The 27,775-nt window shown below is 45.8% G+C and overlaps 1 protein-coding gene across 1 annotated transcript in view; it reads left to right on the forward strand.

The window, feature by feature from the left end:
- Positions 1-249: 249 nt before the first annotated feature.
- ARHGAP40 (Rho GTPase activating protein 40) overlaps positions 250-27,775 on the forward strand; it is a 44,613-nt gene continuing 17,087 nt past the window's right edge. The window contains exons 1-5 of the mRNA XM_064276079.1: positions 250-457; positions 22,077-22,279; positions 24,640-24,860; positions 25,671-25,746; positions 26,333-26,481. Coding sequence (XP_064132149.1) covers positions 312-457; positions 22,077-22,279; positions 24,640-24,860; positions 25,671-25,746; positions 26,333-26,481 — 795 coding nt within the window. The 5' untranslated portion in view covers positions 250-311. The remainder of the gene's footprint in view (positions 458-22,076; positions 22,280-24,639; positions 24,861-25,670; positions 25,747-26,332; positions 26,482-27,775) is intronic.

Consider the following 27,775-nt stretch of genomic DNA (forward strand, 5'->3'; position numbering starts at 1 on the left):
TGGCTGCAGGTAGTAATAATGACAATACAAATATTGTTTTATGACTGTTTTAAAGGTGCTGTTTCCACTTCACCATTCTGGTGCGGGTGGATGGGTGAGGCTCAGGAGTGTGTGTGTGTGAGTGTGTCTGTAGGTTGCCCTGGCTGAGCCAGCCCCACCGGAAGGAGGTTGGGCATTTGTCCCAGAGAGGGAGTGTCTGGGAATTGGGTGTGCCCAGGGCCTCTGCATCCCTCCTCCTGCTCACATTGCTGAGTGAGTCAGCCCCAGAGCAGCGCGCTGCAGCCTGCCAGGAGCCACCAGGGAGCCAGCCCATGGCAGAGCCCACCCTTCCCCCCACAGCCCAGATGGAGAGACTGGCCATGGCACCCCTGGTCTCCCCATGTCTCCGGATCCCACGGGCACACATCGCCAGGCAGTCACAGCGCTGTGCCCGGCGCTGGGCAGAACAGGGCTGCAGGTATGGGCATTGTGGGGAGGGAGAGGGGAGGTTTGGGCTGCTGGTGTCTCAGGGCCAGACCTGTGGGTCGAGGGGATCAAGTCGAGGACCTACTATGTGCCAGGGGCACATGGCATCTCACTGAGTCCTCATAACACCCCTGGGAGGAAAAATGTTCTTCCCACCATACAGGTGAGAAAACAGAAGCTCTGAGAAGTCAAGTTAGTTTGCCCCAGGCCACCTGCTGGCAGGTGGTGGAGGTGGGTCTCAAACCCAGGCCTCTGCCGAGACACACAGCACTGGTCTTGCTGCTGGCCTCCTGCTCACTGGTTCTTGGATTCCTAGAGATGCCGTTTCTTATTCTCTTTCTCTTAAAGAGCACTGGGGACCCGTGTCTTATTCAGAGTCCCTGGGTGCTACAAATGGTCAATGCACTTGGCTGCTACCCCAAAGTTTGGAGGGTCATGTCTACCCAGAGGCTCCTCAGAGGAAAGGGCTGGCAATCTACTTCAGAAAAATCAGCCATTGAAAGCCCAGTGGAGCCCAGTTCTACTTTGACACACATCAGGTCACCAGGAGTCAGAATCAACTGGACAGCAACTGGATTTTGTTTTTGTTTTGTCTTGTTCAGGCTTAGGGCCTTCAGCCATGGTATCTCAGCTGCTAAGTGTGGCTGCGTTTGGTCACCTCAGCTGGAACCTGAGCCATCTCTCCTTGCCACTCAGTGTGCCTCTGACAGCGAGAACCAGAATTTTTTAATAGTCATTTCACCCAGCTGTGATGACAGCGTATTTCAGTATGATTATTGTAAAAACGTAAACAGCACAGAGAGTACACTTACTCCCCAGAATTAAGCACTGCTAAAGGAGCCCTGATGGCACAGAGGTTAAGCACTTGGCTGCTGAACAAAAGGTTGGCAGTTTGAACCCACCAGCAACTCTGCAGGAGAAAGATGTGGCAGTCTGCTTCCATAAAGATTACAGCCTCAGAAACCCTATGGGGCAGCTCTGCTCTGTAGGATTGCTATGAGTTGGAATCGGCTCAACAGCAATGGGTTTGTGTTTTTTCGGTTAAAGTTTTGCAATATGCCTCAAGAGAATTTTTGGACATATATAAACCTCCATTTGTATGGTTTTACACAAATAGAATTGTGTTACACATTTGCTTCTAGGCTTGCTTTTCCCTCGTCTTATGTTTACATGTCAGTAACATGAAGACCTAACTCATTTATTTAAATGGCTTCCCAGAATCCAACTGTATGGATGTCCTTTGAGTCAGTCAGTCCCTGGCTAATGGACATTTGGGTTGGTTCCAGTTTTTAACAATTCTAAGCAAAGTTGCAGTGAACATCTTTGGGGACTTGTGTGAGTAAAATACATTCCTAGGAGTGGAATTGCAGGCTTCTAAAAGAGACAATTACAATTTTGATAGATCCTGCCTGCTTGGCTTCCAAAAATGTTCTAGATGGGAACACACCCACAGCAACAGGAGCACCCATTGCCCGCTCATTGGCCAACTTCAGGACCTGAAGGCTGGGTGTGACCTTGATAAGAGTGAACTCATGAGCAAGTGATCTTCATCCTAGGACAACTGAGTCCACGGAACTCCTGATGCTAGAACCACTTCTAGGCTCAGGGAGAAGACGGGGAGCTCAGTGGAGCCATTCCATTCATGCAGTGTGTTCACTGATCTCCTATGTGCACAGGTTGTGACCCATCCCAGGCAAAAGTTACTCAGGACACATGATTCATTGAGATTTGATCTTAATAAATCAAAGAACACACTAGTCTATCATTCATCCGACTCCATCCATCCATCCATCCATCCATCCATCCATCTATCCATCCATCCATCCACCCACCCACCCACCCACCCATCCATCCATCCATCCATCCAACCAGGTCTATCAGTCTATCAATCAGTCAGTCAGTCTATCTATATATCTATCTGTCGCCCCTTTATTAGGTTCCTATTTCCACTGTAACAAATCACAAGCTTAGTGGCTTAAAAATACAGATTTATAATCTTACAATTCTGGAAGTCTGATATTCTAAAATCAAGGTGTTGGTAGGGCCCTGTTCCTTTTGGAGGCTCTGGGGAACAGTTCGTTTCCTTGCCTTTTGTAGCTTCTAGAGGCTGCCTGCCTTCCTTGGTGGCCCCCTTCCCTCTTCAAAGTCAGCAGTGTAGCATCTTCAAATCTCTCTCTGACTCTAACCCTCACTACTGGTATCATATCTCCTCTTTAACCCTGACTCTCTTGCCTCCCTCTTTCCCTTGTGATTACATTGGGCCCACCCAGATAATCCAGGATAATCTCGTCATCTCAAAACCTTTACTCATGTCTTCAAAGTCCCTTTTGCTATATAAGGTAACATATTCACAGATTCTGGGGATTAGGGCATGAACATCTTTGGGGGCCGTTATTCAGCCCATCATACTTCTCTCTCCCTCCTGGCTGTTCCCCTGACCTCCTCCTACCCTTCCTTAATCTCTTGATTCCTTGTGACCCCGATGCTATTAATATTGAATTCACTATAAAAGTGCCTGACCCATTGAATGTGCTCAATAATTACTGGTGGAATGAACAAATTAATAACACCTAAGAAAGTTTAAAATTGCGTTGCATTCTTGTTACTTAAAACAAAAACAGCACTCTTACTTCCAAAACAGTGGTTTTTCAAACTCCAGGGTTGGTAGATATTTTATTTGAATTAGATTTTTATGATATCTTTTAAGTATTGAAAAACTAATTTAAAAAAAAAACTACATGAGGGAGTTACATTGCAAAGATTTTTTTGTCCATCAAAATTACATTGAGTATGATCAGTAAATGCTTTAAATTGAACTTAGAGAATGAGTTTATAATAAATTGTCATTGCCCTCTTACAATGCCAAAAATATTTGAAAACCACTTCCTTGGGACAAGGGTTGGTCTGTCTGCTCTAGGCCAGGGGCCTGCATTATCAGTTCACAAAGTTACTAGGTCAGGCCTCCCAGCCCTCTGAGTCCAGCCATCTTGGTGGTCACTCATTCATGAGTCATTTATTTATCGAACTGATTCCAGCGGGACCTTGAGCTTCCGGATGCCAAGTGTGGGTCTGTTCTGCTTAACCTGTGTGTCTTCAGCATCAGCTCAGGCAGGGCTGGTCCAGGTAGGCACTCACTAAATATTTGTTTAATGATTGAAACGCTTACAGCCTCTATGTGAAGTCCCGTGCTGGGCACTGGGGTGTGAGGATAAATAGGATGCTTTCTCAGCCATTGGGGTGTCCATAGGCTCGTCCAGGGGAGGACAGAAGCCTGATTCACTATGATAAGTACTGGTTGCCACCAAGTTGATTCTGACTCATGGTGACCCCATGTACGTCAGGGTAGAACTGTGCTGCACAGGGTTTTCAAGGGGTGATGTTTCAGAAGTAGGTCACCAGGCCTTTCTTCCAAGGCACCTCTGGGTGAACTTGAGCCACCAACCTTTCAGTTAGCAGCCCATTTGCACCACCCAGGGACTCCCTGCAATGCACCAAATACTAATCAGAAAGGTCTGAGCAGAAAGGTCTTCGCTGGCGTGACTAGAGTCAGTATTTTTGTCAAATAGAACTTCCGATAAATGAATGGGACACAGTGTGCACTGTCTACATGGACTGAATCCTGAAACACTGCAATGCTGGCATCAGGGGAGGCTTAACAACCCAATCAGAGCAAGACAGCCTGTCGGGATTCTTCCCATCCCTACTCCCAAATGGAAATACATTTTCCACTAGTTTGTGATTGCTATAAAATATGCTGGGAGCGGGCAGGCAAATAGCAAGTGAAATCTACCTCCCCCACCCACTTCCACCCATAAGAATAACAGTTGTGAGCAGTTCAGTGTATAGCCTACAAGATTATATACTTCATAAATGTATATTTATAAATCTTGTGTTCTCACTAGAACTAGAGTTTTTAAGGTTGTGACCCTTTGGAAACAGATCACCAGGCCTGTCTTCTGATGTGTTTCTGCGTGAATTAGAACAGCCAGCCTTTAGGCTAGTAGTCGAGTGCTTAACCGCTTGCGCCACCCAGGGACTCCATGTTTATATATAAAAACCTACAGCCATCCAGTCGATTCTGACTCTTAGCAACCCTATAGGACAGAGTAGGGCTGCCCCATCGGGTTTCCAAGAAGCCGCTGGTGGGTTCAAACAGCCAACCTTTTGTAAACATATGTACGTAAACCCCCTCCCCAAAAAAAACCTGTTGCCGTTGAGTTGATTCCAACTCATAGCGACCCTATAAGACAGGGTAAAACTGCCCCATAGGATTTCCAAGGAGCACCTGGTGGATTCGAACTGCTGACCTTTTAGTTTGCAGATGTAGCTCTTAACCACTAAGCCACCAGGGTTTCCATATGTACATATATATGTAAATATATATGATCTAATTCATGTATATAACTATACTTAAGTACATAAATTGGATTATACTACGTGTACTATATTGTAAAGTACTTTTCCCACCTTATATTTACGTGAAAATACACAAAGATTGTATCCTCCTCTTTAAAGGCTATGTATTATTTTATGACTGAACTATACATTAGTTAACTAGCCTCCTACAGATGGACTTTTAAGCTGTTTCCTTTTTTGGGGGGGGGTGCTATTATAAACTATACTGCCATGGTTTTTTGTTTGCGTTTACTAAGGGTTCATTTGCTCAGTTTCAAGCAGAGGGAATGGCAGAAACGATGGTGATGAGAGCGGAGTTGAGCACAGAAGCCTTCAGCCCATGGCTGATGCTGAAACAGGGAAGTTATCATCAGTTGAGACAGGAAAGATAGATATCAGTTTATCCACCAGGCGATGGTTCTTTTTCCTTCCTGGACTTATCATTATAATTTAAACCATGATCACCCTTCCTAGTCTACAGCATGTCACCTTTTTTCAGGAAACATGGGATGTTTCTCAAACATTTAATGAACAACAGCATGGTGTTGGAGTTTTGGCGTCCTTACCGATGACAAGTATAAGGATATTCTCAGTTAGAAACACAGACACCTGTTTGAAGAACCTCATTTGTGGGTTTTCTGGACACGTCATTGATGGCTCTGTTACAAATAGCCTTACCTTACCGGTGAGAAAAGCCCTTGCATATTCTGATAGAAACTCCATAGCTTTGTCTTTTGTAAATGGAATCATCAAAATCTTTGAAAACATAGTAAAATACTGTATTTTATCCAAATAACACATGCCTTCTACTTTTGTTTCTCAACCTTGCCCTTCCCGCATAAGGTATTTTCATAAATGCCATTATGTCCATTTTTTTTTCACATGTTGCTGTAAAAAAAATTAGCATAGAGTGCTTACGAAAATACCTCATGGGGGAAGGGCCCAACTGGCAAACAAACATAGAAGACACATGTTATGTGCGTGAAAATACAGTAATAAGGGGGACTGCCGGTTTCAGTGTCCAGCGTGACTTCTTACTGCCATGTTTTGGATGTATATCTTTGTGCACTTATCCTCATGACAAATTCCCAGAATAGGAATCCCATCGAAAGGCATACACATTTAAAAATTTGAAATATATTTTCCCAGGGAGGTCGTACCCATTCACAGACTTGCTAAGTGGGTGTAAGTTTGTTTCCTTAAATTCTCAGACATTCTTGACTTGGCATGCAGAAACTGGTATCTTGTCTTAGTTTACCTTTTTTTTATTAGTAAGGCTGGGCATGTTTTCACACGCTCAGTGTCTGGCAGAGTTTCAAAGATAGATCACAGAGGCAGGAAGACCACTTTTGAGTCCAGTGCAACAGTCAAATTCCCTTCGTGAATAATGGGTTAAGTGTCTTGACGAATTGTACACAACTAGTTTGGGGAAGGAGCCCTGGTGGCACAGTGGTTAAGAGCACAGGCTGCTAACTAAAAGGTCAGCAGTTCGAATCCACTAGCCACTCCTTGAAAACCATATGTGACAGTTCTACTCTGTCCTATAGGGTCGCTATGAGTCAGAATCAACTCAGTGGCAATGGGTTTTGTTTGGGTTTTTTTTTTTTGAATTCGTGGACTAAATTACAAACTCCACCTGTATTTGTTTCGTAATGCTGCCGCAGCAAAGTACCATGGAGTGGTGACTTTAAACAACATAAATTTATTGTTTGTAAAACCATAAACTCTCTAAAGAGCCTCTGGGTGAATTGGACTTCTATCATTTCAGTTAGCAGCCCTGCCCATTAACCGTGTGCACCACCCAGGGACTCCCAATCTTGCTAACAACCCAGCAAAGGGCAGGTCCCTTCTGACAAGGCCTTACATTTCCTCTCTTGCCACACAACAAAGTAGGAGACTCTAATTATGCTGAGGGGTGAGACTGTTACCTTCACAACCCTTGGATTCTCAACCCATCTGCAGTGTAGAAGCCACCCCTCCAGCTCCCCTCCCATCAGGGATTGCTGACTCCACCAGGGTTGGCCAGCAGCTGCTCATAGAATATGAAAATGTCTTTTTCTTAACACTCGGCAAGCCTGGATGTTATCAGTCTTTTCAGTGTGTGCCAATCTGGTGGGTGAAAAATATTTCATTGTTTCCATTTGCACTTCCCTGATGAGGTGCAGTTCATCCTTTTTGTATAAGGTATTTGCATTTTATCTTCAGTGGCTTGTTTGTTCATATCCTCTGTCTACTTTCTTATTGGACATTTTATGGGTATTTTTTTCTTATTAATTTCTGGGAACTCTTTATATAGAACAGATAATACACTTGATTATTTCTTGTAAATGTTTCCTCTCAGTTGATCCCTGGTCTTATGAGTTTGTTTACGGTCTCTTTTACTATATAAAAGAAAACAAAAAACCAAACCCGTTGCTGTCAAGTCGATTCCGACTCATAGCGACCCTATAAGACAGAGTAGAACTGCCCCAGAGAGTTTCCAAGGAGTGCCTGGTGGATGTGAACTGCTAACCTTTTGGTTAGCAGCCATAGCACTTAACCACTACACCACCAGGGTTTCCTTTTTATTATACTATAGAAGCTTTAAATTTTGATATAATCAAAGCTCAAATTTTTTTAGGTTATGGCTTCTGGGTTTTATCTTGCTTAGAGACATTTCTTCTACTACTCTTTATTTTTTCCTGACCTCATTCTCATTAAACCCTAGTGCAGGGTCCCCTCCACCCAAGGAAATTCCATTGTACTTACCAGCATGATACTTACCTGCTCCCCTTCCTGCCAGCTTTGCGTATCTCATTCTTCCCTGGTGTTCATCGACTGTTCCTTTAAAACTGCGTTCCAGTCACCTCCTCCAGGAAGCCTCTCCCAAACCCCATCCTGCTCTGGTTCCTGCTCTGCACCTCTGGCTGTTTGCCCCATCTTAGGTTGTTTGTAGGCGGTTCACTGGTTGGAATACATTTTTTTTTAAGCACTCATCAGAGCACTTACTATATGCCAAATGTTTCACATGCACTACTTTACTTCATCCCCACAAGCCTGTGCCTACTATTATCATCACTTCCATTCCAGGTGTGGGGGAGGGGGAAAGCTGAGGCTTAAAGAGACTAAGATATTTGCCGGAGGCCACACATCAAGAGGATTCAAGCCCAGGCAGTCTCACTCCAGGGCCTGGGCCCTTAGCCAATGGGCCCCACCTCCAGAACATCTGATTCAGTAGGTCTGGGGCTAATAAGACGAGTCCTCACCCCTTGGCCAACCTTAGAAAGGAGGTGTAACCATGGCAACCAGTTTGATGCTGTCCCACTGGTCTTTACAGAAGCCATTAAAGACCAGGCGTCATTAACCTGGGAGACCCTGGGTGTCAGAAATTATTAACGGTCACTGGACTTGAAGGTTCAAATCTACCCAAAGACACCTCAGAAGAAAGGCCTTGTCAATCTACTTCTGAAAAATTAGCCATTGAAAACCTTAGGGAGCACCATTCTACTTTGACCTACATGGGGTCACCATGAGTCAGAATCTATGTGATGGCAACTGGTTTTTGGTTATTAATCTGGGGTTCAAGGATGGACCTGCTGAAATTTACAAGCCGCTAGAATTATTTGCTAAATGTTATACATTTACGCGTGTGTGCAGTTTTCTGGAGAAAGGGTCTACAGCTTTCACAAGATATCTAAAACTGCCATCCCCCAAGGCAGTTGAGAACATGATGCAGACCAGGAGTTGCACACTCCATTGCCTACAAGGGCTAGGCAGGTACTATCAAGGGGTAATCTGGGCAGAGTATAAAACATCAGGGGGTAGAGAGGATTGTGGGAAAGTGAAAGGCACTGAGCCCATTTAAAATTTTTAATATTTTGTTTAACCTGTTGTTGTTGTTAGGTGCCTTTAAGTCAGTTCTGACTCATAATGATCCTATGTACAACATTACAAAACACTGCCCAGTCCAGCATCATCCTCACAATCGTTGTTATGCTTGAACCCATTGTCCAGTGCTTATGTCAGTTCATCTCACATAGGGTCTTCCTCTTTTTTGCTGACCCTCTACTTGACCAAGCATAATGTCCTTCTCCAGGGACTGGGCCATCCTGATAACATGTCCAAAGTACGTGAGATGAAATCTCATCATCCTCGCTTCTAAGGAGCACTCTGACTGTACTTCTTCCAAGACAGATTTGTTCATTCTTCTTCAGGTCCATGGTATATTCAATATTCTTTGCCAACACCATAATTCAAAGGAATCAATTCTTCTTCAGTCTGTCTTATTCATTGTTCAGTTTTTGCACGCACTTGAGGCGATTGAAAATGCCATGGTTTGGGCCAGGTGCACCTTAGCCCTCGAAGTGATAACTTTGCTTTTTAGCACTTTAAAGAGGTCCTTTGCAGCAGATTTGCCCAATGCAATATATCATTTGATTTCTTGACTGCCGCTTCCATGGGTGTTGATTGTGGATCCAAGTAAAATGTAATCCTTGACAACTTCAATCTTTCCTCTGTTTATCATGATGTTGCTTATTGGCCCAGTTGAGATGATTTTTGTTTTGTGTTGAGGTGTAACCCATATTGAAGGCTGTAGTCTTTGATCTTCATCAGTAAGTGCTTCTTCAGATCGTCTTCACTTTCAGCAAGCAAGGTTGAGTCATCTGCATAACGCAGGTTGTTAATGAGTCTTCCTCCAATCTTGATGCCCCGTTCTTCTTCATGTAGTCCAGCTTCTCGTATTAGTTGTTCAGCATACAGATTGAATAAGTGTGGTGAAACGACAAACCCTGAAGCAGACCATTCCTGATTTTAAACCACGCAGTTCTGTTCAAACAACCGCTTTTTCTATGTACGGGTTCTGCATGAGCACAATTGTTTTGGAATTCCCACTCTTCTAAATGTTATCCATAATTTGTTATAATTCACAGATTTAAATGCCTTTGCATAGTCAATAAAACACAGGTAAACATCTTTCTGGTATCCTCTGTTTTCAGCCAAAATCCATCTGACATCAACACTGATATCCCTTGTTCCACATCCTCTTCTGAAATTGGCTTGAATTTCTGCAAGTTGCCTGTCAATGTATTGCTGCAACCATTTTTTTAATTATCTTCAACAAAATTTTACTCGTGTGTGATATTAATGACATTGTTTGATAATTTCTGCATTTTGTTGGATCACATTTCTTTAGAATGTGCACGAATACGGATCTCTTCCAGTCATTGAGACAGTTGCAGTCTTCCAAATTTCTTGGCATAGATAAGTGAGCACTTCCAGCATTGCACCCATTTGTTGAAACATCTCAATTGGTATTCCATCAATTCCAAGAGCCTTGTTTTTCCCAATGTCTTCCATGCAGCTTGGACCTCTTCCTTCATTACCATGGGTTCTTGATCATATGCTACCTGCTGAAATGGTTGAACATCAGCCAGTTCTTTTTGGTACAGTGACTGTGTGTATTTCTTCCATCTTCTTTTGATGCTTACTGCATCATTCAATATTTTGCCAATAGAATCCTTCAATACTGCGAGTCGAGGTTTCAATTTTTTCTTCAGTTCTTTCAGCTTGAGAAATGCCGTGCGTGTTCTTCCCTATTGGTTTTATAACTCCAGGTCTTTGCACATTTCATTATAATACTTTACTTTCTTCTCAAGCAGCCCTTTGAAATCTTCTGCTCAGTTCTTTTACTTTATCATTTCTTCCATTCGCTTCAGCTACTCTATGTTCAAGAGCAAGTTTCAGAGTCTCCTCTGACATCCATTTCAGTCTTTTCTTTCTTTCTTGACTTTTTAATGACCTCTTGATTTCTTCAAGAATGATGTCCTGGATGTCATCCCACAACTCATCTGGCCTTCAGTCATTAGTTTTCAATGAGTCAAATCTATTCTTGAGATGGTCTTTAAATTCAGGTGGGATACACTAAAAGTCGTATTTTGGCTCTTGTGGACTTGCTTTTTTCAGCTTCAGTTTGAACTTACATATGAGCAATTGATGATCTGTTCCACAGTCGGCCCCTGGTCTTGTTCCGACTGATAATATTGAGCTTCTCTGTACTATCTTTCCACAGATGTAGTCGATTTGGTTGCTGTGTATTCTGTCTAGCAAGGTCCACATGTATAGTCATCATTTATGTTGCTGAAAAAAGGTATTTGCAATGAATAAGTCGTCAGTCTTACAAAATTCTGCCATGCTATCTCTTCTATCACCACGGCCCTATTTTCCAACTACTGATCTTCTTTGTTTCCAACTTTCACGTTCCAATCACCCGTAATTATCAACTCATCTTGACTGTACGTTTGATCAATTTCATACAGCAGAAGTTGGTAGAAGTCTTCAATTTCTTCATGTATGGCATTAGTTGTTGGTACATAAATTTGAATAATCATAGTAGCTGGCCTTCCTTTTAGGTGTATGGATATAATCCTATCACTGACAGCATTGTACTTCAGGATAGATCTTGAAATGTTCTTTTTGACAATGAATGTGACGTTATTTCTCTTCAATTTATCACTCCTGGCATAGTAGACCATATGATTGTCGGATTCAAAATAACCAGTATCAGTCCATTTCAGCTAACTAATGCCTAGGATATCTATCTTCAAGCGTTCCATTTAATTTTTGACACCTTCCAATTTTCCTAGATTCGTGCTTTGTACATTCATATTCTGATTAATGGATATCGTTTAACCTAGTATACCCGAAATATCATTTCAGTATGAAATCGCCATAAAACACCATTAATGAGCTATTTTACATTCCTTTTTTGTACAAAGTCATCAAAATCTAGTGGATAGTTTTCATTTACAGCCCATCTCCATTAGGATGCTAAATTTTCATTGGAAATACTAGATCTATATTTTGATATCTTACAATTTACAGTTAAGAAAGTAGATTCCCATACCCAAGTTCCTCCAAACATACTCAAACATTTTCCAGTAACTGGATCATAATTAAATTTGAAGTAATTAAATTAAATAAAATGTAAGTCACTGCTAAAATGCAGTGGAATATCATTCAGCCAGAAACATTGCAAGTGCTCCATAGCTGTGCGTGGCTAGTGGCTACTGAATTGGACAACACAATTCTGACCTCACTCAGCATGTAAGACAGCAATCTGATTAAGTGACTCAGGAGGGGACAAACAAGTGTCAAAGGAAGGGATGGAACAAGCATCAAAGCATTTCAGAACTTTTAGAGCTGCTATGCCAAGCTTCTAAGGAGTGCACTGGCCACTCCAGGCCCAAGCTGACTGGGAGGCTTGCAATACCAGTACAGCTGCCATCAAGTCAACTATGACTCAAGAGGACCCCATGTGGGTCAGAGTAGAACTGTGCTCCACAGGGTTTTCGATGACTGATTTTTCTGAAGTAGATCTCTAGGGCTTTTTTATTAGTGCCTCTGGGCAGACTTGAACCTCCAACCTTTAAGTTAGCACCAAGCGTGTTAACTGTTTGCACCACCCAGGGACTCCAGGCTTGTAGTACAGAGCCCATTTTAAGGGACAGCTACCACTCAGGCTCAGCCAATTGTTGTCACTCAGGGATGGATGGAGACCCAGGATCACCAGACCTGATTTTTTTCTAAAGAACTTGAGACTAGAGTTTTGTCTTATGTGAAACCCCCTCCCACCAGTTCGAATGATGGCAAGCTATTTTAAAAGTGCTAAAATGCTGTGGAATATTACTCAGCCATAAGTAGATAAGACATTCTGGATACATGCTACCGCATGGGTGAACCTTGAAAACATTATGCTGAGTGAAATAAGTCAGATACAAAAGAACAAATATTGTATAATTCCAGTTATATGAAATATGTAGAATAGGCAAAAGTATAGAGGCCTGAATTTGTTAGTGGTTACCTACCAGGGAAGAAACCCTGGTGATGCTATGGTAAAGTGCTCAGCTGCTAACCAAAAGGTCGATGGTTCCAACCCATCAGCTGCTCCATGGGAGAAAGATGTGGCAGTCTGCTTCCATAAAGCGTAGAGCCTTGGAAACACTGTCCTGTAGGGTCACTATGAGTCAGAACTGCCAATGGGTTTGATTTGAACCTATCAGGGGGTAGGTACCAGGGAGTTATTGCTTAAGGGGTCCTGTGTTTCTGTTTGGGGTGAGAGAAAATTTCAGATATAGTGGTGATGATTATACAACATGGTAAATGTAATTGATGTCACTGAACTATACATTTAAAAATGGCTAAAATGGGAAATGTTTTGTTATAGACATATGTGTGCATATGTATATATGTGTATCACCACAATAAGTTTTTTAAAAAATGCAGTGGAGGTGGCCAGCCTGCTATTCAAATAGAGATTGGTAGAGCTTGATCTTCTGGTTGGGAACGTTTGTCATCTCAGAGGTCATGGGCATTACCTTAATCTCCCCCCAGCCATCTCAAAAACTGCAGGCTGCCTCTCCCAGAGGTACTACTGAGAATTTCGATACAACCCATCTGTTCCCACCCCACTCTTGAAAATTTCCAGGCAATTCTCTGAAGCCCTGGCAACAAAATGATGCTCTTTGGCAGCGTTCCCCATGTGGCAGTGCCATGGAGTCAACTTTATGCTTGAAGCAGTCTCAGTCCCCAGGCCCCACTCCCAGGGGCCTGGATGTAACTGGTCTGAGTATTGCCTGGGCACCTGGACTCTGGAATCGCCGGGTGATTCCAATACACAGCCAGGACTGAGAACCTCTGGTCCATGGGCCTGGCCTCCCCCTAGAATGCAGCTCCTGAGGCCCAGCCTGTGTCTCCTGGGTCTCTGGTTCTTGCTTACCTTGGCCAGCTGAAGGGAGCACCCACAGCTGTGCTTTTACAGGGCTCCTGGCCAGGCCTTAGATCTGATTCAGGAAACTCAATTATAATTCTTATATTTTAGAATGTTTTATTCTTGTTATTTATAACACAAAAGAGCCATGCTTGTTAATTCCACCACCCAGATATAAGCTCTAACAGAATTACGTGGAAGAGATGTGTAGATATTGTTCAACAATTCAGAGAACAGGCGCACTGGAATGAGCCAGTCTTCTTTGCCTTAAAAGGAAAGTTTTTGTCCTAGAGGGATTTTAGGAGCTCAATTAGGATGATACTCAGAAATATAAATGCTAGATTTGCCTTTTATAACATCTCATTCCTGTATATCTTCCCCCAACCCCTGCAGTCCCCATCTTTGAAGTGATTGCTTCAGAGATGTCAGTGTTGCTGTGTACTGATGTTCAGGTTGTGCACTGCGCAATGATGTTTCATCCAAAGGGGCAGCATTCACATCACAGTGAATACATGGCGAGTACACGGGTAGGCATGGAGAATCCAGACCTCCTGGCAAGTCCTGCAGCAGCAAAGGGAAGACCCTCCCTCATAAACCCACACTGGCACACATGGCCATGTACACGCTCATGGGTGAGTATGCACTCACAAGTTTCCTGGCCCACCTGATTGCCTTTCAACCTCTGCTCTCAGAGGTCTGACTTTCGCCCTTCACTTGACTCAGAACCTGATGTGTCATTTCATCTGGGGTCAAGGATGGGGTGGGGCATGGGGCGTACACATCGTCAGCGGCACGTGTATTAGTAGCTGGAAATGTATGAGTGAGCAAGAGAGGACCCACTGCTCCTCTGGCAGAGCCGTTCAGGTTGTTCAGTAACATACTATCTCAGTCAGCTACAGCTATGTAACAAAAGATTCCCAAACTCAACAGCGTGCAAGTTGGTCATCACGTTCAAGGGCCTGTGCTGGGGTTGGTTTGTAGCTGTGGCCACATCACCCACACCTGTGACTACAACCTGTGCTTCACTCAGGGTTGCCTCTGACACTCACGATGAGTATAAGGGTGATGCTGCTGCTACAACTATTACTGCTGCTACTTACTATTATTATCGCTGTAGTTCCGGGGCAAGCAGGGTGGCTTGACTGGGGCCTCAGCTGGAAAGACTGAACAGCTGGGGATGCCATCACTATGATCCTCACCTGATAGTGGTCACGCTTAGCCCCCACTTTACAGAGGAGACTGAGGCTCGGACAGGCGAAACACCTCGCCCAAGATACCAAGGAGTCAGGATTGAACTCAGCCTCTGTTTGACTCCAGAATGCCTTGCCCATAGCCACTGCCCTTGCCTGCACCTGTCAGTATTTCTCAAGAGCCAGGGTCGCGCAAGCGAAGAGCAGGGACGCTGAGAGGAGCCAAGGGCTGCCCCCAGGGCCCTTTCTCCACTTCTGGAGGGAAGCCATTGACCAGTTGCTGAAAGTGGGCCAGGCTCCCCAGGTCCAGGCAGAGCAGACCTGATGGTTGGCTGAGCTGCCTGCTGGGTAAGCAGCCCAGCTCTGCCTCTACCAGCTCATCCGGATGTGCCGCATTCCTGGTCCCTTTGTCATGCTGGCTCTCGGTCTACCCAGGCTGAGCTCCCGCCTCTGCAGGCTGCCATCCCTGTAGCTGCTGGTTGTGCCCACATTTCACCTGATTCTTGACACCCCCATGGAACCAGGTATCAGGACCACACAGGACAGCATCTTGCAAAGCCCCCATCCATATCCCATCTTACCATTTCACAGTTATGAAAACTGAGGCCCAGAGAGGAAATGGGTTCACACAGAGAATGAGTCGTGGAGCTCGGACTGGAGCAGAGGCCTTCCAGGGCCCTGCCCTCTCCCACAGGCCGCCTGGAAGGAAAGTGGGCACATGTGTGTGGCGAGAACCACCTGGCAGTGGGGAAGCTCTGAGCAGATGAGGACTGGCCAGCCATCTGACCCAGGGGCTTGTCTCTTTCACAGGCTGGGCTTGTCAGCCTCTGGCCATTTGCTGCCGGGAAGGAACTGGAGACTGCTCACCAGCCAGGCAGTCCTGGGCCAGTCATTTGCACTTTCTAAACCTCAGGTGGGAAATGCAAGAAGCAACACATATTTATCCAGCTAACACTTACTGAGGACTTTCTGTTCCTGGCACCTTATGTACATTAGCTTTTAGTGACTGGCCCATATAGTATGTTAACCGCACGTGTGTTAGAGTGTCAGAGTAGAACTGTGCTCCATAGGGTTTTTAATGGCTAACTTTTCTGAAGTACATCACCAGGACTCTTTTCCATGGTGCCTCTGGGTAGATTCAAACCTCCAACCTTTTAGTTAGCAGCTGAGCACAATAACCATTTGCATCACCAGGCAGGGGCTTGATAAATATTTGCTGAATGAATGAATTAATCTTTAAATTATACAGCTGTAGATGGTTGTCTCTGTTAGCACCGTAATATGATGAGGAGCCTGGTCTGGGAAGTTCAGGGACTTTTCAGTTGCATCACTATGAACGACAGACAGATGTAAGATTCAAATTCGGCCTGACACTACAGCCAAGTCTCTTAACTCCCAAACTTATGGTCCTGGTTATCTACAGCTTAGTGGCATAAAACAGCTATGGTTATGTTATGCCCACATATTCTGTGGGTCAGGAATTCGAACAGGGCCAGCGGATATGGCTTATATCTGCTCTGTGCTGTCTGGGCCCTCAGCTGGGAAGATTGAATGGCTGGGGTGACTTCACAGCTGGGGGATGGAATCATCTGGAAGCTTCTTCACTCACATGACTTGATGGTTTGGTTCAGCTGGGACTGTTAACTGGAGCAACCTACACGTGACTGCTCACATGGCCCAGGCGTTTCAGCGTGACAGCTGGGTTCCAGAGAATCTGCATGGTCATTTATGGCCTGACTCAGAAGTCACATGGCTTCACTTCTGCCACGATCTGTTGGTTGAGACAGCCACAAGCCTCCCCAGATTCAAGAAGGGGGAGCATGGACCCCTCTCCTCCATGGGAAGAGTATCAATTTTATATTCACCACACCTACTCTTGTGCCAGACAGCGTTCTAGGCACTGGGGAGACTCCAGTCAAGAGGAAAGACAGTAATATTTCCAGTAGAATGAATGGGTGTTAAACCCATTGCTGTCAAGTCACTTTTGGCTCATAGTGACCCTATAAGACAGAGTAGAACTGCCCAATAGAGTTTCCAAGGTCATAATCTTTACAGAAGCAGACTGGAACATCTTTCTCCTGCAGAGAGGCTGTTGGGTTCAAATCACCAAACTTTTGGTTAGCAGATGAGCGCTTTAACCCCTGTGCCACCAAGGCTCTTTGAATGAGTGTTAGGCAGAAGCAAATAGCAGAGACGCCATCCATTTTAGGGCTCAGAGAAGGTCTGTTTGAGGAAGTGACCTTCAAGCTGAGACCTCAGGAGTTGGGCAGAGGAGGGGAAGGCATCCGGGCAGAGCGAGAAAGAAGGAATGAGAGATGAGGCCAGAAATGTAGTAGGGTCTGTGGTGAGTAGCATCTGGGGTCTTAAAAGCTTGTGAGCAGCCATCTAATATACACCACTGGTCTCATCCCATCAGGAGCAAGGGAGAATGAAGAAAACTAAAGACACAAGGGAAAGATTAGTCCAGAGGACTAACGGACCACAACTACCACAGCCTCCACCAGACTGAGTCCAGCACAACTAGATGGTGTCTGGCTACCACCGACTGCTCTGACAGGGATCACAATAGAGCGTCCTGGACAAAGCTGGAGAAAAATGTAGAACGAAATTCTAACTCACAAAAGAAAGACCGGACTTACTGGCCTGACAGAGACTAGAGAAACCCTGAGAGTATGCCCTGATCACCCTTTTAGCTCAGTAATGAAGTCACTCCTGAGGTTCACCCTTCAGCCAAAGATTAGACAGGCCCATAAAACAAAATGAGACTAAAGGAGCACACCAGCCAGGGGCAAGGACTAGAAGGCAGGAGGGGACAGGAAAGCTGGTGATTGGGAACCCAAGTTCAAGAAGAAGAGTGTTGACATGTCGTGGGGTTGGTAATAAATGTCACAAAACAATACATATATTAACTGTTTAATGAGAAGCTGGTTTTTCTGTAAACCTTCATCTAAAGTACAAAATATATATATATATATATATATATATATATATATATATATATATAGTAGGGTCAAATCAATTCCATCTTAAGGTATTTTACCCTTAGGGTACTGGTACATCATTGAGGATTCTAAGCAGGAATGATACAGTCAGATTTATGAGGCTGAAAGATCTTTCTGAACCAGGTACAGGGGCCTAGAAGAGCTGTAGGAAGGCTGTGATGGGACTATTGTCCAGGTGAGAAAGGATGATGGCTTAGACCAGCATGGTGGCCATGGGGATGGGGAGAAGTGGGTGAGTACAACAGATGTTGAAGAGTAGAATTAATGAGTGGTTGATGGGATGTGGAGAATTACAGAGAAAGTGTTGTCAATTGGCTCTCAGGGTTCTTGGTGCTACCATCTTGTGAAACAGGCACCTTGGAATAGGAAGCAGGGTTTATGGTGGAGAAGAGAATGCATTCAGACTACTTCATTTATATCTTGTTGCTGTTGTTAGCTGCAGTGCGCTCAGCCCCTGACTCATGGTGACTCCGTGTACAACATAACAAAACACTGCCCAGTCCTGCACCATCCCCATGATTGGATGTGGATCAAACCATTGTGATCCATAGGGTTTTCACTGACTGATTACTGGAAGGAGATTGCCAGGCCTTTCCTCCTAGTCAATCTTAGTCTGGAAACTCTGCTGAAACATGTCCAGCATCATAGCAACATGCAAGCCTCCGGTGACAAACAAGTGGTAGCTGCGCATGAGGTGCAGTTCTAGGGGCTCAAACCCAGGTCTCTTGCAAGGAAGGCAAGAATTCTACCACTGGGCCACCACTGCCCCTACTCATTTACACCGAGGGACCTCTTAAAATCAGAGGACATAGCACTTAAGAGCACTGGAACTAGAGCTCACAGCCTGGGTTCGAATTCTGATACAGCCACTTGCCAAGTGGATAAGTCTGGGTGGGTTACCTAATCCTACTCTGTTTCCTCATCTATAAATTGGGGACAATGGCACCCACTACAAGGGGCTGATGTGAGGATTAAACCGATGCTCGCACTTGTTCTGGGGCTGGGCATGGAGTGAGTGCTCAGTAAATGTTAAAGACAAAATTACAATCGGAGACGATGAACCATGCAGTACACATAGACTCCTTACAACTGGACGAATAAACAACATCATGATACACAGAGAAAACGGTGATGTTGTCGAGGATTTCATTTTACTTGGAGTCACAATCAACGCCCATCGAAGCAGCAGTTAAGAAATCAAATGACATATTGCATTGGGAAAATCTGCTGCAAAAGACCTCTCTAAAGTGTTAGAAAGCAAAGATGTCACTTTGAGGACTAAGGTGTGCCTGACCCAATCCACGGCATTTTCAATTGCCTCATATGCATGCGAAAAATGGACAATGAATAAGGAAGACCGAAGATGAAATGATATCTTTAAATTATGGTGTTGGGAAAGAATATTAAATATACCAGGGGCGGCCAGAAGAACCAACAAACCTGTCTTGGAAGAAGTACAACCAGAATGCTCATTAGAAGCAAGGATGGTGAGACTGCATTTTGCTTACTTTGGACATGTTATCAGGAGAGACCAGTCCCTGGAGAAGGATATCATGCTTGATAAAGTAGAGGGTCAGCAAAAAAGAGGAAGACACTCAGTGAGATGGATTGACACAGTGGCTGCAATAATGGGCTCAAACATAGCAACAATGGTGAGAATGGCGCGGGACGGGGCAGTGTTTCGTTCTCTTGTACACAGGGTTGCTATGAGTCGGAACCAACCTATGCACCTAACAACAACAACACAACTAGACTATGCGTGCTTTTCTGCATGCGCTATGTTGTTGTTTTATGTGCTATACGTCAAGAAAACATTAAAAACAAAACAAACAAAAACATTGTCTGTGTTTATGAGGCTTTGAGCAAATTTAGCACCCGTTGTTCTCTTGATAAAGGAGGGACTCGTTGCCACAGTGCAAAATGTGGTCTTGGAACCATTATGCGCTTAGGACTTCTGGTGCTCTATTTCATTTCTGTGCTTTCCTGCGCTTTCTCTGACCTCTTCCAAAGGGTCACCCAAGGAAATGATTGCTCTCCTCTCACTGTTTAGCTGACAAAATGGTGACACATTTGACGACTTTTGTTTTGGGTTAGTCACTGCAGCTTTCGAATTGTCATGAAAACACACAGATGCCAGTAATTTCCAAGGGAATCGCAAAGCAAATAAAGAAACCGAGCCATGTACCAGCATGGGGTACAAAACACATTCACGGGAGGCCCACTGACTAGTGGTTTTCTTGAACAGCAGAAATAGAGCAGAACTGCCAATTTTATAATTAGCTGGGAATTGGTCTCCAGTTAAGCGTCTGCTTGGTGAAAATGGCCAAGCCATTGCCTGGAGAGAGGCCTGTGTGCCCTGCTTCTTCTTTAGGGCATTGGCGGAAAGGTCTTTGTTTTACTACATTTGAGTATTTTTCAGGATGGATTGTTTATAGCTCAGGATTTGAGCTCAGTGTGTGGCAGAATACTTGGGAGAAAGGCATAAGGCAGGGTTTATGGGTAAGGTACCAGCAGGACAGGCCCGGTGCAAAATGAACTTGTCAGGCCCCTGGTTCAAATTTTTAAGAGCTCAGCTGCTAACTGTAGGGGTTGGCAGCTTGAAGCCACCAGCGCTCCACAGGAGAAAAGATGTGGCAGTCTGCTTCTGTAAAGGTTACAGCCTTGGAAACCTTATCCTATACGGTCGCTATGAGTCAGAATCGATTCCACGGCAATGGGTTTAGTTTTTCTTGGTTTTGGTGCACCTGCAGGGAGTCCCAGTGTGGTGCAAACAGTTAACACACTTGCTGCTAACCAAAAAGTTGGAGGTTCAAGTCCACCCAGAGGTGCCTCGGAAGAAAAGTCTGGTGATCTACTTCTGAAAAATCAGTCATTGAAAACCCTATGGAGCATAGTTCTACTCTGACGCACATGGGGTCGCCATGAGTCAGAATTGACTCAACAGAGACCGTTTGACCACTCTAGCCCCATCATCACCACGTGGCTTCCCAGTTCGTGTGTGTGCCTGACACCAACTCCCTCCATCTCTGTGTCTCTTAGTTGAACAGCTTGAGAGACACTGCTTGGCTCATCTGATGGATAGACAGTAGCTCTGTGGTCTGGTACTTTGGTCTATTCAACTCTGGCAGGGGGAGGGAGAGGAGGAGAGGTGTTCACATGCTATAAACAGGAAAAATCAGGGCTGTGGAAGTCGGCTTCACAAATAAGGAGGCGTGGGTGGGAGGAGATAGTAGACATTTCAGGTAAAAATTTGCAGAGTTCAGTTAGGTGTTGTGTTATAATTTCCTCACCTGTGTTGGGCTTTAATTCCCTCTTATTGACGTCTACTTTATCATTGTTGTTGGTGTTGTGTGCTGTCGCTTCCAACTCAAAGCAACCTTCCAGGACAGAGGAGAAGAGTCCCATAGGGTTTCCTACACTGTAATCTTTACAGGAGCAGATCATCAGGGGCCCTTTTGGTTAGCAGCCAAGCGCTTAAACCACTGCACCACCAAGGTTCCTTATAGGTGTCAAAGATTGTACTCCTTGCCTGACAAAGTGCTAAGAAACAGAACAGCGTGGCCCTTTCTCTTTCCTCTACAGCGTTGTTTGTTTCCAAGTGGTTCTGTGGAGGGAAGAGGTAGCCGGTCACTTTGGTGTTGTTGAGCCATGGTTTGAGGTCACCAACAAAAGCATGACTCGCACACAGGCACTGGACAGAACAATGCTTTAATTGCATAGAGAAGAGAAAGAGCAAGGTCAGCTTCAAGAGTGGGAGCTAGCCTCCCATAGCCAGCGGGTCACTCCCTGTAGTCAATGCAGGCCTGGTAGTCTGCAGGCACCCATCTTGTGTTGCAGTTGAAAGACCTTGTTCCCTCCCTGCCGGGTACAGATGGAGAAATGGAGATGAACAGGTGCCACAGGACACGGACGAACGAACAGAGCAGAGAAAGTTTACTGCGTACCCACAACAGGGAGGAAGGCTCCATGATAAGCAGAAGGAACTGGCAGAGACAGAGAGAGAGAAAGACTCAATCCCCAGCCTCCACTATCAGAGAATTGTCCAGGCCCAAGGCCTTTGATTAGCTGGCTTGGGTGAGAGGTGCAGGGGCCACGGCAGACCATTTTCCCAATAGCAGATACTAGAGAGTGTGTCCTCGCCCTTGAGAAGCATGCTCAGGAGGCCCTACCTGCTCCCCGAGCCCTCAGGCTCATTGTTGGGGAATGGGAAAGCATCAGGACAGCCCCCATCCTGATCAGACTTTGCCTGATTCCCTCCTCCCTCTGCACTTGTTACAGCTCTGGCCCCTCCTCAGGCCGAATGAATCTGCTTCCCCAGAAGAACCCCCCACAGCCACACCCTACCAACTGCCCCCACTCCGGGCTGTCCTCGGCAGGAAGTTTGTCCCTGGATGGCTTCTGGATGGAGGTGGAGCAGATTCAACAGCAGGATGAGAGGAAAGAGCAGGACAACGGTGGGGAAGAAGGCCAACTTCCTGAGGGTGAGGAGCCCTGGCTGGGAGCTGCGGGGTGGGTGGGAGGACCATGTTCCAGGGGGAGAAATGTGAGAGAGTCCTGCCTTAAACAGAATATGAAAGAGTTTTCTTCTCTTGCCTGGGCTGTTACAGTATCTTCTTCACTGGTCTCCCTTGCTCTCTACGAAAAGTCAAAAAGATCTTTTAGAATGTAAATTAGATTATCTCCTTCCTTTAATTAATTCATTCAGGAAATATTCATGGAGTGCCTAATTTCTGCCAGGCACTGTTTTAGGCACTGGGATACAGCAACGAACACAAAACAAAGTCCTTTTTCTTGTGGAGCTTACATTCTATAGGAATTCTAAGTCCTCAGCTCAAAATTCTCAAATGTCTCCCCATTTCTTCTAGACAACCCTGTGTCCGCATTGTCTATGGCTGCATAACAACAAACTACCCCAAAGTTAGTGATGTAAAGCAACAATAATGGTTTGTTATTATTATATCTCACCGTTCTGGGGATTGGTTGGGCTCAGCAAGGCAGCTCTCGCTCAGGATCTCTCATGCAGCTGTAGTCAGAAGGTAGCCAGTTCTGGAGTCGTCTCAAAGGATTCTCACTCATGTGTCTGGCAGTTGATGTGACTGCCGGCTGAGCCTCACGTGAGGCTGTTGGTTGGAACACCTGCCTGTTGGCTGGGCCTCCGCATGTGGCCTGGGCTTCCTCACAGCATGGCGGCCAGGTTCCAAGAGCCAGAGTCCTGGTTCAAAAGCCAGAGTCCCGAGAGAGAGAACCAGGCAGAAACTGCATCATTATTTGTGTCTCGGCTTTGGAAGTCAGGCAGCATCACTTCTCCCACATTCTATTTCCCTAAGTCCAGCTCATATGCAAGGAGAAGGATTAGAGCCCACATCTCCATGGGGGGAGAGTCAAAGACTTTGTGGGGGTGTTGTAAACCTACCACTTCATAGCTCGCAGGGCTTGACAACCTCTGGGCCATGCCTCCTCTACCTCATATCCTTCCACTCTGTCTTCCTCTCACTCCATCTCTTCCACCCTGGCCTCCTTGTTGTTCCTGGACCGTAAAGGCACGCTTCTACCTCAAATACTTTGTCCTTACTGTTCCCTACGCCTGGAATGCTCTCCCCCAGGTATCTGCAGGGCTTGTTCTCTCCAGTCAGGGCTGGACTCAAACGCCATCTCCTCAGAAAGAGCCTCACCAACTTCCCTATGTAAAATGTCACCCCCGGCCCCCATCACTCTCTAGCGCCTTGTCCTGCTTTATTTAATGTTACAGCACTTATTACTGCCTGGTACTACACAGGGCATGTACTTGTACATTTGTCCGTGTCCCCCACTAGCATGTAAGTTCCACGAGGCCAGGAACGTTGTCAACCCTTTCACTGCTCCATCCGTGGTGCCTTCAGCGGTGCCCAGCACACACACACATTCCATGCTTACATGTTTAGTGAATGAGGGAATGCACAGGGTGTCCACCGGATCACCTTTTCAGTTTGGCACACAATTCAGCTGTGCTAGTCCATGGTTGACCAAACAAACCATGTGAGAGACCAGGTCTCCTAAGAGCCTGGTGGTCTATTGCAATGTCTCCAAAACGTGCAGTGAAAATCCCTGGTGACGCGAGAGAGGATTTTAGGAGATGCCCTCCATTGCAGGCATCATGATGGGACCATAAATCTAATTTCAAACAAGATAGGATTGAGATCACGTGTTATGTGTTAGAATAATCTGGGGAGGACTTTCCAAGTGCAGAGTCCCAGGGCCAATTCCTGAATGCCTGGAGCAGAATCCCTGGAGGTGTGACCCATACAACTGCATTTCAATGTGCCCCAAGATTCGGGTTAATGCTTGTACTGTAGGGCTACATCAGCGCCCGTCTGAAGCACAGCTGAGGGGACTATTCCAACACAAATACGGTGCTAAGTAGAGGAGGACACCAGCTGCTTGCCCATGCTCTGGTTTCCCTTATTGACCCTGCTCAGCTGGACCCACGTGACCCTGCGGTGCTCTCCACCAGATTCAAGAGGGAAAGTGAGTTCGTGGCCGCATTCTAGAAACAGAACACAGAGAGGCCTTGCTCAGCCTGTTGTGTTTACAAGGGGTTGCAACGTCACAGGTTTAAATCTAGATACTGGCTAACACCAGCCAATAACTCCCCCAAATTCTCAGAGGCCTTACTTGTTGGATCTTCTTCTCATTGAAGAGTTTGGTCGATGTTAGTGATGTTAAGGGATCTCATGATGAAATATGTGGATGCTTCTGTGTTCCTGTGCGTGGGTGTGTCTAGATGTGGCTTTGGCTACTGTGTGTGGCTGAGTGTGCCGGGTAGCTGTGTGTGTTCATCTGGGTGTTGTACCTCTTTTGGCAGAGGGTGAAACTGAATCCCAGTGGCTGCAGGACACAGGCCTGTGGGGCCTTCTCGACAGCCTGGGGGCGAATGGTGACCACCAGGGGCTCCTGTCCACCCTTACACAGACCCAGATGGCCGCTGTGTGTCGCAGGCTGGACATCTATGCCCGCTCGGCGCGAAGACGACACAAGGCACGTGTCAGAGATGTCAGGGACATCTTTGGAGTCTTCGATTCTGGGGTGAGTAAGTGGCATGGAGGGTCACAGCATGGGGGTCACGGCAGACCCTGTCTGCGTGAGGTCTCCGTGATGTCCCCATGGCCTGAGAGATGCAGCGTTTCTGCTGCAGGGCTGAGCTGGTGCACGCAGGCGTATGTGTGTGCAGTACATGTGCCAGCACATGTGTGTTTCCCTACATGCTACTGTGCCCCCACGTTACGTGCGGGTCCTCGTCTGCCAGTATATGCCATTGTGTGCCCTTGGCTGGGTCTGAAAGCTTAGATTCTCTCTATATCATTATTAAACCAAGAAAACCAAACCCCTTGCCATCAAGTCGACTCTGACTCTTGGTGACCCCATGTGTTACAAACTACTCCATGGGGTTTTCTTGACTGTAATCTTTATGGAAGCAAATTGCCAGGCATTTCTTCCCCGGCACCACTGAGTGGGTTCAAACTGCCAGTCCTTAGGGTAGTAGATGAGCTCCAACTGTGTGTGCCACCCAGGAATCTTCTATATAATTGTTACCAGTGCAGTCATAATACTTTTTATTGTTACTTGTCTTTCCTGCTGGCTGTGAAACCTGACAGATTGTGGGCATCTTCTTTCTTGGAATAGATGTGAAGCAATTAAAATGATGGGCCTCGAAGCCAGACCTGGGCCGCAGTGTCCACACTACCACTTAGCAGTGACAGGTGCTTCGGCGAGTGACTTAACTTCCCAGAGCTTCAGCCCCTGCCTCTGTGGCTATGGGGTTGTGAATGGGATCTGTCTCCCAGGGCTCTTGCACTTCCCGGATAACCAATCAGGCATTGTCTGTAATTTACACAGGAAGTATCTTCAGAGAATGGGGACTCTGGGATGAAATGGACCCCACTTGGTTCCAGGTTGTATAAGCCTCCTCCAGGTAAGTGGTCTTCATTCTCCTGGGCTCTCCAAGCCACTCCCAGCTACATGAAGGGGCTGCTGTGTGAAGTCAGGGAAGGGGCATTCCTCTAAGCATTTCCCTTATCCTGCTGGCTCCTTGCCTTTTCCTGTTCAAGGGCAGCAGGAAGGAGCCCTGGTGGAGTAAGTTAGGCTCCTGAGTAGGTCTCTACCACCCAGTCTGGGAATCGAGTCTGGATTAATGCCTGGGCAATTACTTCCTGGGCAATGGCCTCAGTTGGGAAATCATTCCCAGGCAATGGGCTTTAGCTAGGAAATCATTTCCTGGGCAATGGGCCTTAGCTGGGAAATCACTTTCTGGGGCAATGGACCTGATCCTCTCTGAGCTTGAGCTTGAGAAATTGCTTCTTGGAGGAAAAAGCCTGAGTCCTAAACCTTAAAACTTGCCTCTTGGGATTATAGGCCAAGCTTCCTAATCTTATACAATTTCTACTAGGTGTCCAGACCTGAGCAAGGGCCCAAGCCTGGGAATCACTGTGGCCTATGGGCTTTGGGCAGGTGGGGGGGCAGCTGGTCCTAACCGCCTCTCTGTTCTGTTTCCCCAGCAGCAGCAGAGCCCGAGGGGCCGCAGGAGCAGGCCGGAAGGGTAGAAGCCTTCAGCATGGACTCTGCCTACTCTGAGCAAGTGGCAGGGCTCCTGCAGAGGGGCAGGCCACCCCCAGCAGGCACCTGTGTCCGGGGCAATGGATCCCTGCCAGTAAGGATGTTGCTCAGAGGGTTGGCAGCTAGGCCTGGCTCTAAAGGACCAGCAGAGTCCTGCCCCACCCTCCTCACCCCTTCCATACTTCTGGGCACCCTGTGTGATGTTTGTTCACGTCACGGATATTTACTGAGTAACTACCAGGTGCCAGGGGAGCAGGGAACTTAAGGTCTGGTAATAGTATCATTATTTTTAATTACGGTCTTCTTTGTTTTCAGGCTTAGAAATTCCTCCCTAGTTTGGCAAACTGATAACTATCCATATACTGTATATATATATATATGTTTATGTTGTTTTTATCTGTTTTAATTAATTTCAATGTCTGCTGTGAGAGACTCAACATCCTGGTTTTTTGTTTTTTGTTTTTTTAATGCTTAATTGTCCAAGCCCAGTTCCTTCCAAATTAGGATGTCATCATTTGAATTTTGAGTTTTAAGATTGAAGTATAACTTACAGAGAAGTGTAAATATTTACCGAGTACAGCTTGCAGAGTGTACCTGTGTAATTACCATCCAGGTGGAGAAGTAGAACAACCCCACGTACCCTATGACTCCCCCTTCCCCTTCCCAGTCAGCACCCACACCCCAACCTCGCCCCAGGGTAACCACAGCCGGATTTCTTGTATCAGGGTTAGTCTTTTCACTGTTATTAAAGGAAGAAGTTCTTCATGGACCCCCTTTTTATGTGGCCTGATAATCCTGGGGAACATTTTATTGAGAGTGTTGTGGCACAAAATGTTTTTCAGTTGCTTCACCTGCGTTGGCTTATTTCCTTACCTCCCCTAGGAGATGGGCTCTGTCATTACAGCCCCACTTTACACATGACAAAATAAAAGTGAAGCCCAGAGAGAAGTGGCATGGACAGGGGATAGAGCTGGCTGGTGCTGAGACCGAGACTGGAGCCCCAGCAGGCCGACCCCAGTTGACCCCTACATTCTGCTGCTTGGGAAACCTGCTCCTGCCCTTCACGATAACCTCTATTCAAATGGGAAAGTGCCTCCATTTACTCAGATGGAATTTTCCTTTAAACTTTTCATTTTGAAATAATTTGAAACTTTTAAGAAGTTGCAAAAATAGTACAGAGTTCTCATTTACTCTTTGCCCAGATTCTCCCAGTAATAATATCTTACATAATCATGTTGTTGTTGTTTGAGGAGCCCTGGTGGTGTAGAGGTTAAGCTCTGGGCTGCTAACCGAAAGGTCAGTGGTTCGAACCCACCAGCTATTCCATGGGAGAAAGACGTGGCAGTCTGCTTCCATAAAGATTACAGCCTAGGAGGTGGGGCAGTTCT

This window comes from Loxodonta africana, chromosome 24 (genome assembly GCF_030014295.1).
Source record: "Loxodonta africana isolate mLoxAfr1 chromosome 24, mLoxAfr1.hap2, whole genome shotgun sequence".
NCBI classification, from domain to species: Eukaryota; Metazoa; Chordata; class Mammalia; order Proboscidea; family Elephantidae; genus Loxodonta; species Loxodonta africana.